The sequence below is a fragment of the Hibiscus syriacus genome, unplaced genomic scaffold (assembly GCF_006381635.1).
Source record: "Hibiscus syriacus cultivar Baekdansim isolate YM2019G1 unplaced genomic scaffold, ASM638163v2 tig00110419_pilon, whole genome shotgun sequence".
NCBI classification, from domain to species: Eukaryota; Viridiplantae; Streptophyta; class Magnoliopsida; order Malvales; family Malvaceae; genus Hibiscus; species Hibiscus syriacus.
The window spans coordinates 543,013-563,035 of record NW_024062731.1 but is presented as its reverse complement, the minus strand read 5'-3'; the positions used below and the strand labels follow the sequence as shown (position 1 = coordinate 563,035).

At 36.9% G+C, this 20,023-nt stretch overlaps 2 protein-coding genes across 2 annotated transcripts; one reads left to right on the top strand and one right to left on the bottom strand.

The window, feature by feature from the left end:
* The first annotated feature begins 10,344 nt into the window (after window positions 1-10,344).
* LOC120124546 lies at window positions 10,345-12,392 on the top strand. The gene is made up of 4 exons (XM_039143198.1): window positions 10,345-11,057; window positions 11,148-11,425; window positions 11,743-11,890; window positions 11,948-12,392. The coding sequence occupies exons 1-4, from the start codon at window positions 10,345-10,347 to the stop codon at window positions 12,390-12,392; spliced, it is 1,584 nt and encodes a 527-aa protein (XP_038999129.1).
* A 1,681-nt stretch (window positions 12,393-14,073) lies between these two features.
* Window positions 14,074-16,796, bottom strand: LOC120124595. Its single transcript, XM_039143229.1, has 3 exons — window positions 16,632-16,796; window positions 14,915-16,419; window positions 14,074-14,360 (listed from the first exon to the last, which is right to left on the bottom strand). The coding sequence occupies exons 2-3, from the start codon at window positions 16,336-16,338 to the stop codon at window positions 14,111-14,113; spliced, it is 1,674 nt and encodes a 557-aa protein (XP_038999160.1). The 5' UTR covers window positions 16,339-16,419; window positions 16,632-16,796; the 3' UTR covers window positions 14,074-14,110.
* Between the last annotated feature and the right edge of the window lie 3,227 nt (window positions 16,797-20,023).

Genomic DNA, 20,023 nt, shown 5'->3' with positions numbered 1-20,023 from the left:
TAACAAATGAGTCTTCAAAATCAAGCGAAATGGTGACGATCAAGTTGAGAGGTATCGTGCAAGATTGGTGGTCAAAGGATATGCTCAAAAAGAAGGTATTGATTTCAATGAAATATTTTCTCCTGTGGTTCGACTAACAACAGTTCGAGTAATTTTGGCAATGTGTGCTACATTGAACTTACATCTAGAGCAACTAGATGTTAAAACAACTTTTCTTCATGGAAATCTTGAAGAAGATATTTACATGCTCCATCCTGAAGGATTTGAAGAAAAAGAAAAGAAGAACTTGGTTTGCAGGTTGAACAAATCTCTGTACGGTCTAAAGCAGGCGCCGAGGTGTTGGTATAAGAGATTTGATTCCTTCATTATGTGCCTTGGATACAACAGACTTAATGCAGACCCTTGTGCTTATTTTAAGAGGTCTGGTGATAACGATTTTGTTATATTTATGTTGTATGTGGATGACATGTTGGTTGCAGGACCCAACAAAGATCATATTGAAGAATTGAAGGCACAACTGGCTAGGGAATTTGAAATGAAGGACTTGGGATCAGCAAACAAGATTCTAGGGATGCAAATTCACCGAGACAGAAGTAATAGGAAGATTTGGCTTTCACAAAAGAATTACTTGAAGAAGATCTTGTCACGATTCAGCATGCAAGATTGTAAGCCAATTTCTACCCCTCTTCCTATTAACTTCAAATTATCCTCCAGTATGAGTCCTAGCAGTGAAGAAGAGAGGATGGAGATGTCTCGAGTACCGTATGCATCAGCAGTGGGAAGTTTAATGTTCGCTATGATATGCACAAGACCAGACATTGCACAAGCAGTGGGAGTGGTTAGTCGGTACATTGAGAATCCAGGCAAAGAGCATTGGAATACAGTGAAGAGGATCCTGAGATACATCAAAGGGACCTCAAATGTTGCATTATGTTACGGAGGATCAAACTTACTAATCAATGGTTATGTAGATTCTGACTATGCAGGGGATTTGGATAAAAGCAAATCTACTACATAATATGTGTTTAAAATTGATGGTGGAGCTGTAAGTTGGGTTTCAAAATTGCAGTTAGTCGTAGCTACCTCCACAACAGAGGCAGAATATGTAGCAGTTACACAAGCCAGTAAAGAAGCAATTTGGTTGAAGATGCTATTGGAGGAGCTTGGGCACAATCAAGAGTATATTTTTCTGTTTTGTGACAGTCAAAGCGCCTTGCATCTAGAAAGGAATCCAGCATTTCATTCAAGGACAAAGCACATACGAGTTCAATACCATTTCATTCGTGAAAAGGTGGAAGAAGGGACGGTAGATATGCAGAAGATTCATACCAAAGACAACATAGCAGATTTCATGACGAAAGCGATCAATACCGATAAATTTACTTGGTGTCGATCCTCTTGTGGCCTGTTAAAGACGTAAGCAACATGATGGTACAAGGTAGAAAGAATGGTGTGAAGATATGATTGTTCCAATCAAATCTTCAAGTGGGAGATTGTTGACTAAGCACCAAAAGGTGCATATTAAATGCACCGAAAAAAATGAGTTGTTTTGTTGATTTTTTGGACAATGGCTAAATCATAATTTAGTCATTAAACTTTAGGGTATTTACAAATTAGTCCTTAGTTTTCAACTATAAATACCCTAGCTCATTTAGCTTCAAAATCATCCCAAAACATTCTAGCTTTCTTCCAATACTAGAGAGATTTTAGAGAGTTTCTTGAGAGTTGTTTTCTCTTTTTTATCTAGAGAGAATTATCATTGTTTTCTCCTTGGTAGATCGAGAGAGGTTGTAATTCCTATTTTTCTCATAGTGAAATTCTTCTACCGTTGCCCGTGGTTTTTACCCTAAATATTTTAGGGGTTTTCCACGTAAATTTTGTATCTCTTTTATCTTCAATTTTATTTTCTCAAATTATCAGTTGCAATTTTACTCTATCTCATAGCCGTCTTCCGCAACAATAATCACAGCAGAATAGTAGGATTCTCAATGTTTAATTAGATAAAGGGAGGACCCCGCCTATAGTTGATAAAGTCTTTAATGACTCCACGATTTGTGTTCCCCCAAAAGCAGCTTTCCTGCATGGGAACACAAATCACGTAACTGGTAATGGAAAGCATGGTTCGTCCTCTATGAGAAGAGGAGAGGAAGGTATGACGGCTGATGGTGATGCGGTTATGGGGATGCTGCTTCCAATGAGGCTTCTCTACACATGGATCATAGAAATTTTGAGCCTCCTGATGACAGTCTTCAAGGATCGGAGACATCTATCTCACGACAAGAGCAAGCACTCACGGTGGGTAACCCACCTGGTGAGAGGTTTATCGTTAACAATGTAGCAAGGAACCTAGAATTTCTCGAAGAGTCACTGAACGTGTAGCAAGGAAACTCACCCTTTCGAAGTTTCATATTGTTGATCCAGTTGGCTTCTCAGGGGCCATATGGGTTACTTGGGACTAGGGCAGTAAATGAGACGAGATAAATCGTGAGTTATTTGAGATCAACTCGATCAAGGCTCGATAAATACTCGGATCGAATGGATTCGACTCGAGCTCGACTCGAGTTCTTGACGAGTCGAAACGAGTTACTTAATATTCAACTCGAAAAGTTTGTAAGCAGCTCGAAAATATAATATATTAAGATTTTATTTTTTTTAAATAAATTATTAATAATATTAATATTTATATATTGATTTTTTTAAAAAAATACAATAAGATCTCATGTATTTAAGGTTCATATTCGAGTTTGAATTTGAGGCTTCAATAGAATTAAATTTAAGAATTCTTTTTTCATTTCGAGCCTTTTCGAGTTGCTCACGACAGTGACAGATGCACTAAGCCCCATAGAAGCCAAGTGCATCTAGAGATGCACATAGCCGGATTTAAATCCGATCCGGATCGGATAAAAAACCGATCCGGTTTTTTCACTAAGCCAAAAAACCGGTTTATAAAAAAACCGGTTCGGATCATAACCGGTTTGGAGGGTCGGATGATGTAACCAGTGTAACCGGTTTCGGTTTGAAAAAAAACCGATTTTTTAAAAAAACCGGTTTTTAATCCGGTAAAAAATCCGGTCATCTAATTTTTTAAACCCCAGACCGGATTTTTTTCCGAATAATCCGGTTTGTTTCAAACCGGTTTTTAATCCGTTAAAAAATCCGGTCGTCCAATTTTTTCTCAAACCGGTTATACTATCCTGTTTTAAAATATCCGATCCGGTTTAAAAAAAACTGATTTTTCCCAAATCCGATTTCGGATATTTTTTACACAAAATCGGATATTCGAATTTTTTGTGCACCTCTAAGTGCATCCAATTATTTTGGAAATGTGATTAAATTTAGCTTAATGTGTTAAGGAAAAAAGAAAAAAAAATACAATTTTTGCATACCTATTATTTTTAAGAAAATAAAATTAAAATTTTGGATCTCATTCTTAAATTTCTGGATCCGCCACTGCTCACGAGCTTCAGTTCAAGATTTCGAGTTCGAGTCGAGTTTGAAAGTTTTAAGCTCGCGAGTTTTCGAATCGAGTCGAGCTTTATTTCAGAGTTTTCGAATCGAGTCGAGCTCAGCAATACTCGAGCTCGACTCGGCTCGTTTACACCTACTTGGGGACGATAAGCGGGTTTACTCAACGTTGTCCATTCATCTCTGCAGGTTGTTCATTGTACTATCACCATGGAGAATGAAACCCCTTTTTTGTTGTCCATTATTTACGCTAGCCCCACCTTGGAATCTCGTAGACGACTTTGGTCTAATCTTGTGAAGTTTGCAGGTTCAGTCTCTATTCCGTGGCTTATTGCATGTGATTTTAATGATGTTCTCCACTCATCGGAAAAGTTTGGGGGTAGGTTGCCTCTCCTCTTAGATGTCGGTTGTTTCATGACATGATAGCCAAATGTAATCTGATGGACCTGGGGTTCCAAGGTCCTTCCTTCACATGGTGGAACATGAGGAATGGTCCGAATAAAATTCAAGCACGGTTAGATAGAGCTCTATCCACCCCAAGCTGGCGTACTTGTTTTCCGAAGCCCTCGTTACTCACCTTCCTCAGCTTCACTCAGACCATTGCCCTTTGTTGGTCCAGCTTCGCCCAATGATGGGGGTGAATAGGGGAAATCGCCCTTTCCATTTCCAAGCTATGTGGTTGAAGAAAGCAGGTTTCCATGATTTTGTTTGTAATTTTTGGAGCTCCTTGAACAATGGTTTTGTGGAAAACACTATGAACTTGGCAGTAGCTCTCTCCAAATGGAACAAGGATGTCTTTGGCAACATTTTTGGTCGGAAAAAATGCCTTCGCACGAGAATCCATGGTATTTAAAACCTCCCAGCTAATAGGCGTTCTCACCAATTTGAGCTTTTAGAGGAAAGTTTGATTGCGGAGCATAACAGTCTTCTTGAGCAGGAGGAAACTCTATAGCTCAGAAATCGAGAGTACAATGGCTGCAATATGGGGACCGTAATTCTCACTTCTTCTGTCTCTCAACTATCACTCGAAGACGGAGAAATAAGACTCTAATCCTGAAAGATTTAAATTGTAATTGGGTTACTGACCCGACTCCCTAAAACAGTTGGTCACGGGTTTTTTCCGGGATCTCTTTGCTGCTGATGATATCCCTCGTCTATCTCTCTCAAATTTAGCTTTCCCAAAGTTAAGCCTCGAGATTTGTAAGATTTTGGTTAGAGACATTACTAAGGAGGAAATCAAACAAGTCTATGAAACCTTGGAAGTCCCCAGGTCTTGATGGGTTCCAGGCGGGGTTTTATCATGAATTTTGGGATACACTCTGCCCTGTCCTTGTTTCTTTGGTTCGTGGAGCTTTGGATACGGGATCATTCCCCGCTGCGTTGAATGTAACTCTGCTCGTCCTTACTCCTAAATTGCAGAATCTAGAGATGATAAAGCAGTTTCGCCCTATAAGTTTGTGTAATGTGGCTTACAAGCTTATTACAAAAGTCTTGGTTAATTGACTACGGCCATTTTTGGAAGATTTGGTAGCTCCGGTTCAGGCAAGTTTTATCTCGGGTCGGCATGTTAGATTTGTCTAGAAATTAAGTTGACAAGTTGGAAATTTCATCTTGGTTGGTGGCCAACTTATTAGAAATTTCATCTTGGTCGGTGGCCAAACTTTGAACATGTGAATTTCATATTTGGTGGCTAACTTGTACATATTGGAAAATTCTTTGGTATGTGGCCAAACTTTGAACATATTATTCTTGAAACTCAACTATAAATAGGCCTAAGTATTTCCATTAGAAATCATCCCAAAAAACAAGTTCTCTCTTCCTCTTGTATTATTTATTCTCCCACTTTGGGAATTCCAAAAAATTCCATTTGTTGTAATATTGGCGATATAGTGAAGTTATCATCCGGTGTGGTGCCCGAGGAGTAGACGATATTCTCGTCGAACCTCGTAAATTTGGTGTGTTCTCTCCTTTATTGTTTTTTATTCGTTTCTTTTCCATTGTGTTTCAATATTCAATAGTTTGACAGGTTTATCCGTTGTGCAACCTTTGGTGGTTTTAATCTTGACATTTTAGGTCAATTTTAAAACTACGTTCGTGTGAGAAATAACCCGTTTTCCCCAACAATTGGTATCAGAGCTTCGGTTGAGGTTATCCTGGTAGTTCCGTTACTGAAAAGATACAGTTCGTGATATTGAATATTGTTCGTTAGAATTAAAATGCCAAAATACGGATCAGTTGAGACATCAAGCTCTTCATCTGGACCGGTGAGGAGGGTGATGTCAAATACAAATTTCTCGGTGGAGTTGTTCGATGGATCCGGTCATTTTGGCATGTGGCAAGGCGAGGTGTTAGACGCTTTATTCCAATAAGGTCTAGACATTGCCATTAAGGAAGAAAAGCTCGAATATATGGAGGAGAAAGAATGGGGAACAATCAATTGTTTGGCGTGCAGCACGATTCGATCTTGTCTTTCCAGGGAGCAGAAGTATGGCTACAAGAACGAGACTTCTGCAAGTAAGATGTGGAAAGCTTTGGAGGAAAAATTCCTGAAGAAAAACTCTCAGAATCGTCTCCACATGAAGAAAAGATTGTTCAGATTTGATTATCAACCAGGCACCGGTATGAATGAACACATCACTGCGTTCAATGAGCTAGTGGAAGACTTATTGGGCATGGATGAAACCTTCAAAGATGAAGATTTGGCTTTGATGTTGTTGTCATCTCTTCCAGATGAATTTGAGCACCTTGAGACAACGTTACTTCATGGTAAGGATAATGTTACCCTTAAAGATGTAACTGTTGCTTTGTATACTTATGAACTCAGGAAGAAAACCAAGAAGGAGAGCAAGTACGAAGCAGTAGAGGCCATGGTGGCAAGAGGTCGCTCGAAAAGTTAAAAGTCAAAGTGGAGAGGGAGATCAAAGTCGAAGTCCAGACTGGGAAAAGATGAATGTGCCTTTTGTCATGAGAAAGTCCATTAGAAGAAAGATTGTCCGAAGCTGAAGAAGAAAGGAAAAGTTGCTCCAGATGCATGTGTTGCAGAGCATGATGCACATGACTCTGACATATCATTGGTTGCTTCATCAACAACATTCCATTCCGATGAGTGGATATTAGATTCGGGTTGCACCTATCATATGTCCCCTAATCGGGAGTGGTTCTCCGATTTAGTGGAACTAAATGCAGGAGTTGTTTATATGGGCAATGACAATGCCTGTAAAACTGTTGGGATAGGTTCAATTCGATTGAAGAATCAAGATGGATCAACCAGAGTTCTGACAGATGTCCGATACGTGCCCAGTTTGAAGAAAAATCTCATCTCGTTGGGAGCCTTAGAATCCAAAGGCTCAGTAGTCACTATGAGTGATGGAGTTTTAAAAGTCACATATGGCGCACTTGTGATGATGAAGGGCATCAGGAAAAATAATTTGTATTACTACCAAGGTAGTACAATTATTGTAGCAGTTGCAGCAGCTTCAGGAGGTGATGATTTGGATGCAACCCAGTTGTGGCATATGCGGTTGGGACATGCTGGAGAGAAATCCTTGCAAATTATGGCAAAGAAAGGATTGTTGAAAGGTGCAAAGGCTTGCAAATTGAACTTTTGCGAGCATTGTGTTCTGGGAAAGCAGAAGAGAGTGAAGTTTGGCACCACTATACATAATACAAAAGGTATTGTAGATTATATTCACTCAGATGCATGGGGTCCTTCAAAGACATCGTCTTTGGGAGGAAACCATTATTTTGTAACTTTTATAGATGACTTTTCCAGAAGAGTTTGGGTGTATCCGATGAAGTCTAAAGATGAAGTGCTTCAAATTTTCCTGAAATGGAAAAATATGATCGAGAACCAGACTGGTAGAAAGATCAAACGTCTTAGGACGGACAATGGAGGGGAATATAAAAGTGACCCATTCTTTGACGTTTGCCATGAGTATGGTATTGTTCGACACTTCACTGTTAGACATACACCACAACAGAATGGGGTGGCAGAGCGTATGAATCGAACACTATTGGAGAAAGTTCGATGTATGTTGTCTAATGCTGGGTTAGGCAAGGAATTTTGGGCTGAGGCTGTGACATATGCTGGCCATCTCATTAATCATCTGCCGTCATCAGCGATAGGAGGAAAAACACCATTGGAGGTATGGTCTGGAAAACCTGCTATTGATTATGATTCCTTACATGTATTTGAATCCACTGCTTATTATCATGTGAAGGAATCCAAGCTTGATCCGAGAGCAAAAAAGGCTCTCTTTATGGGAATCACCCATGGAGTGAAGGGATTCCGCCTTTTGTGTTTAGACACCAAGAAGGTAATTTGTAGTAGAGATGTTACCTTTGATGAATCTGCCCTTGTAAAGAAGGTAACAAGTGAAGCTGTCCAGACAAGTAGTACTCCGCAGTAGGTGGAGCATACTCCAAAACAGGTGGAGTTTCAGCAGATGATGATCCCAGAAGTTGATGCAGCTGATTCTTCAACTCCAATAGAAGAATCAGAAGATGAAGAGGTTCAAACTTAAGAATCATTAGAGACACCAGAAACACTTGCAGTTACAAGGCCAAGGAGAGAAATTCGTAGACCTGCTCGATTTGTTGATATGGTGGCCTATGCTCTTCCAGTTGTTGATGATGATATCCCTATCACTTACCAAGAAGCAATACAAAACTTGGAAAGTGATAAGTGAAAAAGTGCCATGGATGAAGAAATGCAATCTCTCCAAAAGAACGACACTTGGAAACTGGCACAATTACCGAAAGGTAAAAGAGCCATTAGATGCAAGTGTGTATTTGTAAAGAAAGATGGATCTCATAACAAGAAAGATGTTCTCTACAAGGCACGATTGGTAGCTAAAGGCTACGCTCAAAAGGAGGGAATCGACTACAATGAAGTATTTTCCCCTGTTGTGAAGCATTCCTCCATTAGAATATTATTGGCCTTGGTAGCACAGTTGAATTTAGAGCTAGCTCAACTTGATGTAAAGACGGCTTTCTTGCACGGTGATTTAGAAGAGGAGATCTATATGACACAGCCAGAAGGATAAAAAGATGGTGGTTGTGAGAAATGGGTTTGTAAGCAGAACAAATCTCTATATGGATTGAAGCAATCTCTGAGGCAGTGGTACAAGCGATTTGATAGCTTTATGAGGAGGCAAAAGTATACTAGAAGCAAATATGATCATTGTGTGTATTTGTAAAAGCTCAAAGATGGATCTTTCATTTATCTTCTCTTGTACGTTGACGATATGTTGATCGCTTCGAAGAGTCAAAAGGAGATAGACAAATTAAAGGCTCAGTTGAATCAAGAGTTTGAGATGAAAGATCTAGGTGAGGCCAAGAAGATTCTTGGTATAGAGATAAGCAGAGATAGACAGAGAGGGAAGCTTTGTTTAACACAGAAGTAGTATCTGAGAAAGGTATTACAATGTTTTGGCATGAATGAAAATACCAAACATGTAAGTATCCTATTGGCTTCTCATTTGAAACTTGGTTCTCAATTATCTCTTAAAACTAACGAAGAACGATTGTATATGGCAAAAGTTCCATATGCTAATGCAGTTGGGAGCTTGATGTATGCAATGGTGTGTACGCGTCCTGACATTTCACAAGCAGTTGGAGTTGTGAGCAGGTACATGCATGATCCTGGAGAAAGACATTGGCAAGCTGTGAAATGGATTCTACGGTATCTCCAACAAACCGTGGATGTTGGTTTAGTTTTTGAACATGATGAAGCACTTGGTCAGTGTATGGTTGGATATGTTGATTCTGATTATGCTGGTGATTTGGATAAGCGTCGATCAACTACTGGGTATTTGTTTACTCTTACTAAAGCCCAGTAAGTTGGAAGTCTACATTGCAATCTACGGTGGCCTTGTCTACTACAGAGGCAGAATACATGGCAGTTTCAGAGGCTGTAAAGGAAGCAATTTGGCTTAACGGGTTGATGGAAGACTTGGGAGTTGTTCAAAGTCACATTAGTCTCTATTGTGACAGTCAGAGCGCTATTCACTTAGCGAAAAATCAAGTCTACCATTCAAGGACTAAGCATATCGACGTGAGGTATCACTTTGTGCGGGAGATCTTTGAAGAAGGAAAGATTCTACTTCAGAAAATTGCGACATCAGAAAATCCTGCAGATATGATGACCAAGGTGGTAACAGTAATCAAGTTCAATCATTGTTTGAACTTGATTAACATCCTGAAAGTATGAACACCTTCGGGTGTGTGGCGCTTGTGAGCGCAATTAGAGGCACTACAAATTTGGGGGAGTTGAAGAAGTTGAGTAGGCTTGGTAATTTCAAGCCAAGGTGGAGATTTGTTAGATTTGTCTAGAAATTAAGTTGACAAGTTGGAAATTTTCATCTTGGTTGGTGGCCAAACTTTGAACATGTGAATTTCATATTTGGTGGCTAACTTGTACACATTGGAAAATTCTTTGGTATGTGGTCAAACTTTGAACATATTGTTCTTGAAACTCAACTATAAATAGGCCTAATTATTTCCATTAGAAATCATCCCAAAAAACAATTTCTCTCTTCCTCTTGTATTCTTCATTCTCCCACTTTAGGAATTCCAAAGAATTCCATTTGTTGTAATATTGGCGATATAGTGAAGTTATCATCCGGTGTGGTGCCCGAGGAGTAGACGATATTCTCGTCGAACCTCGTAAATTTGGTGTGTTCTCTCTTTTATTGTTTTTTATTCGTTTCTTTTCCATTGTGTTTCAATATTCAATAGTTTGACAGGTTTATCCGCTGTGCAACCTTTGGTGGTTTTAATCTTGACATTTTAGGTCAATTTTAAAACTACGTTCGTGTGGGAAATAACCCGTTTTCCCCAACACGGCAGGCATCAGATAATATTCTCCTAGCTCAGGAGATGATACATAAAATAAGGAGATTTAGGGGGAAGAATGGTCTTGTGGCTATTAAGCTTGACCTTGAAAAGGCCTATGACAGGATTCGTTGGGACTTCCTTGAAGAAACGCTTGTTCACTTTAGGTTCCCTCGCATTTGGGTTGATCTGATTATGTTCTGTGTTCTGAGCTCCAGGTTGTCGGTGCTTTGGAACCACGAGAAGACGGACTTTTTCAGCCCTTCTAGAGGCTTACGACAAGGCAATCCTATTTCTCCGTATCTCTTTGTGCTTTGCATGGAAGGCCTTGGTCAATTGATTCAACAAGCTGTTGAAAATAATACTTGGAAACCGATCAAATTGGGCAAGGATGGTCCTCGGATCTCTCATTTATTTTTTATTGATGATCTATTCTTATTTGGTAGGGCCAATGAAGATCAAGCCAATGTTTTCAAATCTATTTTGGATCGATTTTGCCTTGTTTCGGGAGCAAAAGTGAGTTACGAGAAGTCGAAGTTCTTCATATCTCCAAAAGCTTGCTCAAATGCTAGCCGAAGGTTTGGCCAAATTGTAAATTTAGGTGCTACTTTGGATTTGAAAAAATATCTTGGAGTGCCCCTCATTCATGGTCGGATTACCAAAGCAACCTATAGCGAGCTTGTGGATAAAGTGCATCTAAGGCTTAACGGGTGGAAAATGAGGCATTTGTCTATGGCAGGGAGAGCTACGCTTGTGAGGTCGGTGACGTCCGCGGTGCCAATGTATATGATGTGAACTTCTTGACCGCCTAAGAATACCTGTCAAAGTCTTGATCGAGCCAATCGTAGGTTCCTGTGGGCTGGTGATGATGAAAAATGTTCCCCTCATTTGGTAGCTTGGAATGATAACTGGTTGTGGAAGCCTCTTGTACAGTACCCTGATGTTTCGTTTTTTATTGCGGATAATTCAACAAAAGTCTCAGAGTTTATTACGGCAAATGGTAAGTGGGATTTAGAACGTGTTTTTGCTCAACTCCTTATGGACGTGGCGAATAAAGTTACGAGTTATCCCTTACCCAGAGTTTCAACTTTACCTGATTCTTATATTTGGGGCCTCTCTACAAATGGTGAGTTATAGTATGAGATCAGCGTACCTGGCCCTTCTTGCCGAGGATTATGTTGAAATTGGTACGGGTTTCTCATGGATATGGAACTTATCTATCCCTCCTAAATGGCAATTTTTCGTGTGGCTTGCATGGCATAGTCGGCTGCTCACTAATGCAAGAGTAGCGTCCTATAATCAAAATATTTCTCCTTGGTGTTTTTCTTGCGGAGGTGCGGTTGAAGATTTGATTCACATATTGAGGGACTGTTCTGTCGCTCGAAAAATTTGGAACTATTATTTCCGACTCTCCCGCACAGGACTTATTGTCGCATAATTTAGAGACGTGGTTGGCTGAAAATCTTGAAAAATCTAAACATTCGGAGGAGTACATCGCTGGGTTTGCAGCAACTCTGTGGAAGCTTTGGACATATCGGCGTGTTAAGAGCTTCGATCAAAATGGTGTAGTGTCGGATGAACTTGGCATGTGGCAAAGCATTGTTGTAGCAACAAAATAGGTGTTGCTGGCTTACAAAAAATTACCCAGGGCCCCGAAGGATCAGTTTATGGTGACTTGGAAGGCTCCAAGTGATGGCATCATTAAGTTAAACACTGATGGCGCAAGTCAAGGGAGCCCGGGTCTAGCGGGAGCTGGTGGAATTTTCCGCAATGCTAGTGGCGAATGGATTCTGGGATTTTCAGCGCTTGTCGGGATCTGCACCAGCATGGCAGTCGAACTTCAAGCGGTTCGCATGGGTTTGATGATCGCATGGGATAAGGGTTTCCGAGCTATTGAATGTGAAGTTGATGCACAATTAGCTCTTCCTCTTATTGATTCGGGATGCATAGATATTCGTAATCTCAAGAATCGCAGCTGGTCTCTCACATTTCTCCATACGTATCGCGAGGGAAACTTTAGTGCTGACATACTTTCGAAGATGGGTTGTAGTCTTGACGAAGAGCTTGTTATCTTCGAGCATCCGCCGACATAAGGTAGCATAAGCAAGTTTTGTCTTTCATTCCCCCTTTGTAACCCTAAAAAGCTAAAAAAAAAAAAAGGAAAATGCAAATTGAAAATGATTTGTGTACTTACAATTTGGTCATGTGGTTGGGTGTGAACTCGGAAAAATAAAAGACCATAATTTCGAAATGTGCGCAAAAGAACTTGACAAATAAGAAAGCTTTATCCATACCATAAAGCTTTCATTTTTCATAATCTGATAGTCTAAGATTTTAATCAGACATATCAGCTCAATTTTGAGTCCGTCCATATGAATTAAATTAATCTAAATTTTATTATATCTGCCTTTAGCCAACGGGATGAGTTTTGATGCTTCGTTTAATTGGTTCAAAATTGAAATGATGTAAAGATAGGCTAAGAAGGGAGTAGCAGTGGTAGATCTACATTGATACAATGCCCATCTTCAAATTTTCTTTTTTAAAAAATCGAAGTATTCTTTATTAATGTATATATGTTCACTCTGAAATTCTATGGTGATGGGTGATGTGGCTGATGACGTGACAGATAGACTATATTGATTTTTTTTTAAAGTTCGATTGTCAAATTGATTTTTTCAATATCTATAAATTTCCAGCATCATGTGAAACTAAACTTCATGTATTTTTTCAATATCTATAAATTTCCAACTTCTATTAAAAATTGTGTCTTCACTTTCATTACATATTTTTTTCTTAATAAGATTAAAATTTTGCTTTTAATTTTTTAATAGTTTATTTTTTTTTGGTGTTTTTATATTTATTTAATATTTTTATATTTTAAATTTAAATTAATTATATTTTAAAAAAAATCAAATATTCCCTTGAACTTTTAAAAAAAAATCAATTTGATACTTGAACTTAAAAAATCAATTTAGTTCATTAACTATATCATCAACCACAGTCAATCGTACGTCAACACTGTAAAATATCACGTCAATATCGTAATGTTCAATAACGGAAATCAATGGTTAAAATATCACATTGAGTTATTTTTTAAAAAAACTTTTGAAGTTCACATACTTCAATTCTAATTTCACACTTGAAAGTTTCTTATAATAATCTAAAATAATTATTAAAAAAATTAACTATTAATTACGTACACGTTTTATAAACACTCACTTTCAATTTAGATTAAGTCATTTTAAAAATTATGCTTTTCAAACTATTACACGAATATATAAGATTTCATGGAAATTAGATTGAAATTAGTAAGGTGAATTTTGGGAACAAAGAACGACAAACCAACTATAGAAATATCCATAAACAGCAGATCTGAAAGTGGTCGTGCAGATGGCACCGTACGGTGCTAAACAAGTCTCCCGCCGTCGCTAAGTTTACCTGTATTTGCCGGAATTCTTCACATGCATCCCCATCCGGAATTCTTCACATGCATCCCCATCCCATGCACCCACCTGTTCCGAATCACTCGCCATATGTTTCCGCCTCGGCTAAACAAGAACACCCAAGTTTCGAGAACAACCCCATTCTTCTTCCCCAAGTTGCTTCAATCCCATACATGATTTTCCCTTTTTATAACTTAAGATCATATTATATTAAGCAAAAACGAATTGGATCGAACTCATCATGGAAAGCTTTATGTTCCTTATTTTATAAACAAAATTCGTGAATAAAAAACAAACAAATTAAGGGGGAGAGGGTTAATATGTTTGTTCTAATGTTTTATTTCTTTTGTATTTTTGTTTTATAATTTTCAAGCTTCTTGGGTAGTGTCCGGGGAGGCAAGAGGGAAACAAGTGTCTTCCCCACCGGTGTTCCATAGAAAATGAGCATAATTCGCGGCGTGATACGAGTTACAAGGATCCGCCGACATCGCTTCCAAGAAAGTTTCCTCCGCCGCCCACAGATCGTTCCGAGCTCTCCATAAAAAGGTCGCGTATTTACTGTATGCCTCCGCGTCCGCCGCGTCCGCCGCGATTGCTTTCTTGAAGTACTCTTCCGCTCTGCGTTTTTTAAAAGAGAAAAAAAAATACCTCGTTAGTCAAAACAGCTGTAAATCGAAAGTGGAGTTCAACTAACACACGCATGCTACAGAGAAAAAATCTTAACTTTTTCCTAGTCAAAAAGTCAAAAACTAGAGAGCTAATTCACATAAGCGCGTGAAGAATCACGTGCATGAAAGGTGATAGATTGGGACATTTACGACTCTGCCATGCCCAACATTATGAACCCTGCTGCTCCACCACACATTAAAACTCCCCCATCAGATATTCAGGGTAACGACATAGGTTATTAATTTTTTAATATAGGAGGACCAAAATTAAAATTTTCCCTTAATTATTTGAAGCGCAGCCGCAGACTAAATACCAAAGAAATAGATATATTATTGTAATTTCTTAATTCAGTTAATCAATCAGCTGCTTGGTGATTCGATTCGGTGTAGTACAATTTCATCTTGAATCTCAGTACCCACTTTGATTAAAAATAAATTGGGGAAATAATTTTTAATTTTTATTGTAAATGAAAATTGAATGAAAAGATGGGAAAGATTCCGTACCTGTCGTAATTATGTGCAACAAGGTAGAGAAACTGGGCATAATTGGCAAGGAGGAGAGCGTTGCTAGGCTCTTGTGACAACCCGGTTTGATAAAGCAGCTCGGTTCTGAAATAGTCTTCATAGTCACCGTCCGGTTCGATTTTCGCCGTCACCGGCGAAACGAATCTCTGGACTGTTTCCTGATCGAGCGTTTCATCTCTGACTGAAGCTAGCATTCTCGAAGCTTCGTCGACCATGGAGTTCCAAAGAGTGAGCTCTTCTCTGGTTTCTCTCTCTAACGTTGAATCTCTGTGTGTTTCGCCTGTTGTTCCTGGAGATGGTAACTGAGACGCACCGTTTGGAACAATGTTACTGAATTGGTCTGCCTTTTCAAACCATCCGTCGCCGTCTGTTCCGCTGGCTACAGGCCGGACTTTTCCTCCTCCGCCGTTCTTCCCACCGATAGAAGCGGTTTTCCCGCTCGACGATGATACTGAAAATGACTTTATCGAATCGAACTTGGAATGCTTCTGATCTTGAACATCAACCATTGAAACACAAGTCCCAGGCGTTGGATTCGCGGCGGCTGCGGCGGCTGCAGCGAGAGCGGCGTTGCTTCCCATGGAGTGAACCGAGTAATTGGCTAATAGAATCATCACATAAACCATTAAAGTGGGTGTGTGAGAGAAAACCTGCTGAAACAACCAAACGAACGAAGCGTGCATCTCATTTTGAACTCTGACAAGAATCCCTTGTAAATCCTCGTAATACAAAAGCTCTCGCATTTGTAAAGTGTAACTATGAAGCTCCCGGATTATGAAAACCATGGAAGAAAACGCCTTCTTCACTGAACAATAAGCCGTTTCCCCTGCCTCTCGGAACCCCTCTTGCCATTGTATTTTCCTCTTAATCATTCGCAGTGAAACCGGAAGATCAACGCTGTTGGCTTTACGTTCTATGCTTGACGATGCTATTTCTTCTCCTCTTTCAACCCATGACGATAGTTCGTCGAATCCCAAAGATTCCGGAACGGACTCCGTTTCCCGTTCCCGTTCAGAATCTAAATCATTTCCGGTACTTCTGCTGCTAGTGGTGCCATCATTATCAGACAACTGGAATCTAAGGGCCAATTCTTGAATCTTTTTCGAAAATTCTTCATCGGAAAAGGATTCTAAGCTTGCGCTGCAAGCTCTTCGTAAAGTTCCGGATCTTGATTTCTCGCCCGACCGGGACCGTTGGATACTGGAGGAGTTTGAACCGAACAGAGCCGACCGGTTCAGTCTTTGTACGGTCTTGAGAATAAGAGCGCCGTCGCTACGGCAACGCCTCGGAAGGGAAGGCGAAGAGATCGCTGAAGCTAAAGCTTGGGAGGAAGATGGTGGCTGAGGAAGATTTGGCTTTGACCATTGTAAACTCGTCGCCGTTGCCGCAACTTTCAGTACCATTTGTTAAAGGCTTAGCAAATTCAAAAGCTTGCTGGAAAACAACTTTCTAGTTCAAACTAAACTTTAACTTTCACTAAGAACCTGAAATTTTAAATTAGAAGGAAAAGTATATACATTAAAAATCACTCTCAATTGAAATTGGAAAATCAGTTCGAAGAAATAAAGAAAGTATTTCCCAATTGGGATCTCCAAAACCACATTAGATATCATGAAAATCGGATCTCAAAACTCTAAAACAGTGAGACTCGAAATTTTCTAAGATTAAACAACTTTTGATGAAGAAACCGACTTACTCTGGGTACGAACTTCGATGGCAGTGACAATTTTATTTTGAAAAAAAATAATATTAGATTGGCCGCCAGATTAAAAGCTCCGACGAAGTTTGAGATTGAAGCTTATCAGAGAAGAAAGAGAACTCCAACCGCTCTTTATATATCCCACGGCTCTTGGATTTCTCATAAAAATGTATTTTGAATAAAAAAATAATGAAAATTATTTATGTATATACGTAATTTATTAGAGAAAAATATCTAACGGGCTAAGCCGGTTAATTCAGCGTAAAGAATTCTGGCGTAGGAACGGAAATCACAATGTCTTCGATGGGGAGATCCGGTCACAGGTTGTTCAAGTTTATTTTTATTTTTATTTTAGAATAAATTACGCATTTAGTACCTAAATTATCAGTTTTAATCTTCTAACACTTATACTTTCAATATTTTTCAAAACTATATGTAATGTTTAGTTTGCGTACAATTTTAGTACCTTTCCGTTAAAAATGAGTAATTTGCATGTGGTACATTTTTATGGATAAATTTTTATGAATAAATCACTCAACTATTTTTTCACTCTTATTTTGGTCACTAAAGTTTAATTTTTTTTTAATTTAATTACTCAACTTTCATATTATACCTAATTTAATCACTCTAACTTTAAAATTTATTTAATTTTATTTTAATTATAGATTAATAAAATAATAATAAAATTTCATGTCACAAAAATATTAATAAAATAAATTAGAGTGAATAAAATATGTTGATTAGTTGAATTGAAAATTATTAAACTTTTGAACCAAAAAAGGAGTGAGAAGATAGTTGAGGGATTAATGATGTAATTACCCATAAAAAATACAGGTAGTTGAGTTTTTAACGGCGAGGTACTAAAACGAAACAAAAACTAAACGTTAGGTATAATTTTTAAAAAGATGAAAGTTTAGTTACTAAAACTAATAATTTAAATACTAAACATATAATTTACCCTTTATTTTATTGTGGTATTCTAGAAAATTCATCAAGATGATAATAGAATTCAAATCTAAAAAGAAGTTCATTAAGAAATTGAAGTTACATGCTTATTCTTTTCAATAGTTTTATTATTTTATATGTCAAATTCATTTGCACGAATAAACTTGACTAAATGGTTAAAGAAACTATTGTTGTTCCTAGAGGTTACGGGTTCGAGCACCAGCAATTACAGTAAGGTGGTGAGCTTTCATTGTCAAATGATTGATAATATTTAGAATATATATTACTTTATTATTATAATCACCTTAGCTTAATTAAAAATTTTAATTTCATTTTTATCAAATAAATTCATTATAAACATGGTAAAACTAATTCATAACAACTTTTTATTTTTATTTATTTTTTAAATGTAGATGATCAAAATGGAATTGGAACATAATATTATGTATGATTTAAAAAATAGTTGAATGATTAAAATAGAAACATATGAAATATGAGTGACTAAATATGTAATTTACCCTATATATTTATTTTTTCTTATAATAGTGACGGGTTTGATTCTGAATGAACTTTGTATTAGAATCACAATATATAATTCTCATCAAAAATCATAGAAACTACGATAACCATGTATTTGTATATAATTAATTTACTTATAAAAAGTATTTATTAAGTTAATGTGATAACAAAGTAGTATTTGTTTTAAATATTCTCAATCATTTTACAATAAACGTTCAATCACTCTATTTCGGTAGTTGGTGCTCAAACTCGTAATCCCTATGAACAATAACGTTCCTTTAACTCCTTAAGTAAGTTAGTTTATGTACTTGTAAAAAATATTCAACTATAAAGTTTCATTAATGAATAATAACAAAATTTTATTTATTTCAATATTTACATAAAGCATTAATGAATAGTATTTATTATTTCTAATTAAGGTTTTTTTTTTCTTTTTAAGAGTTAATTATTCATTTCTCACCAATGAAGATGGATGTGATCAGGGCCTTTGAATGCGCCACGTGTCCATACCATCACACGTCGTTGTGAAGATTTGGTTTGATGATAAATATCAAGAAATCGTGATAATTTCATCTACTTTCACCGTGACCTTAAAAACACGCGTCTGCTCTGTGCTTTCTGCAGTTTTGTTGGTAGAAATTAAACTTTTCATTCCCACTTGTATCAGTATATGAAGCGGGAACGGTCATACACTCTAAAAATATAAAATTATTATATATTTTAAATTTTTATGTATTTTTTATTGAAAATTTATTTTCGTTCTTTAAAATTTTATAAGTTCAAGTTTATCGACTTAAAATATTATAAGTTAAAGTTTATCCCCCTAACTTTAAATCATGCGTTCGTCCGTATTAAAATACTCAGAACAAATATAACTTTATAATCACATTAACTTAACAAACAAATAATTAATATATAATAGTAAATTATTACTCAAAGGTAAATTACAACCAAAGTCAATTAATTATGAGTTTAATAATAAATATGTCATTTTATCTAAAAGTTTAAACTGATCACTTAATTAAAATATTGTTATAAAGATGTGATTGGTCATTAAATATTGGCAAAAAATTATTGTGAACATGTATACTAATAATTTTAATCTTTAAAATTTATATAATTAATTAATTTGATCCAAATTCAATAAGTTTAATCTTTTATATTTCTAATTTCAGCATTTTAGTCTTTTTTTTCTTATCTTAAATTGTTTTTTTGGTTGAGAAAGGTACAAAATTCGCCTATCTACCCGTTTTGTCTACAATCAGTAGCTCTTCAGCTTCTTTAGGATAATCTTCGAACAAATTGGTATCTTCATGGTGCTTTCCCATCTATTTGACGATGAAATCAGCGACACGATTGGCCTCCCTAAGTATATAACCCAGATCAATTACCCAATTTCTTCTCAACAATTTTTCGTTATCTTAAATTGTTTAATAATAAATATGTCACTTTATCTAAAAGGTTAAACAGATCACTTAATGAAAATATTGTTATAAGCATGTCATTGGTCATTAAATATTAGACAAAAAATTATTGTGAACATGTATACTAATAATTTTAATCTTTAAAACTTATATAATTAATTAATTTGATTGAAATTCAAAAAATTTAATCTTTTATATTTCTAATTTCAGCATTTTAGTCTTTTTTTTCTTATCTTAAATTGTTTGTTCTTTTCCAAAAAAAATATTATATTATTTTGTTGTTATTTTTTTGTCTAATAACAATTTAACAATAATTTATTGTTACTTTATCGAATAATACAATTATATAACTACTATTTTAATCTAATAAACTCGCTTGGTTTGACATTATTGCAAAAAACTGAATTGATAGAATTTTTAAACATTGAAGGTTAAGTTCGTTTAATTATTTTTAATTTTGAACAGGAGTATAAATAAGTAAGGCTTGAACGAACAAGATCG

Excerpts from the sequence above, each read along its gene's own strand:
- LOC120124595 (XM_039143229.1), bottom strand. The coding sequence starts at position 16,338 with ATGGTACTGAAAGTTGCGGCAACGGCGACGAGTTTACAATGGTCAAAG. Across the intron at positions 14,361-14,914 it reads GTTGCACATAATTACGACAG|AGCGGAAGAGTACTTCAAGA; the intron begins GTACGGAATCTT and ends TAAAAAACGCAG.
- LOC120124546 (XM_039143198.1), top strand. The coding sequence starts at position 10,345 with ATGATACATAAAATAAGGAGATTTAGGGGGAAGAATGGTCTTGTGGCT. Across the intron at positions 11,058-11,147 it reads GGGAGAGCTACGCTTGTGAG|GTTCCTGTGGGCTGGTGATG; the intron begins GTCGGTGACGTC and ends AGCCAATCGTAG. Across the intron at positions 11,426-11,742 it reads TTGGGGCCTCTCTACAAATG|AGACGTGGTTGGCTGAAAAT; the intron begins GTGAGTTATAGT and ends CGCATAATTTAG.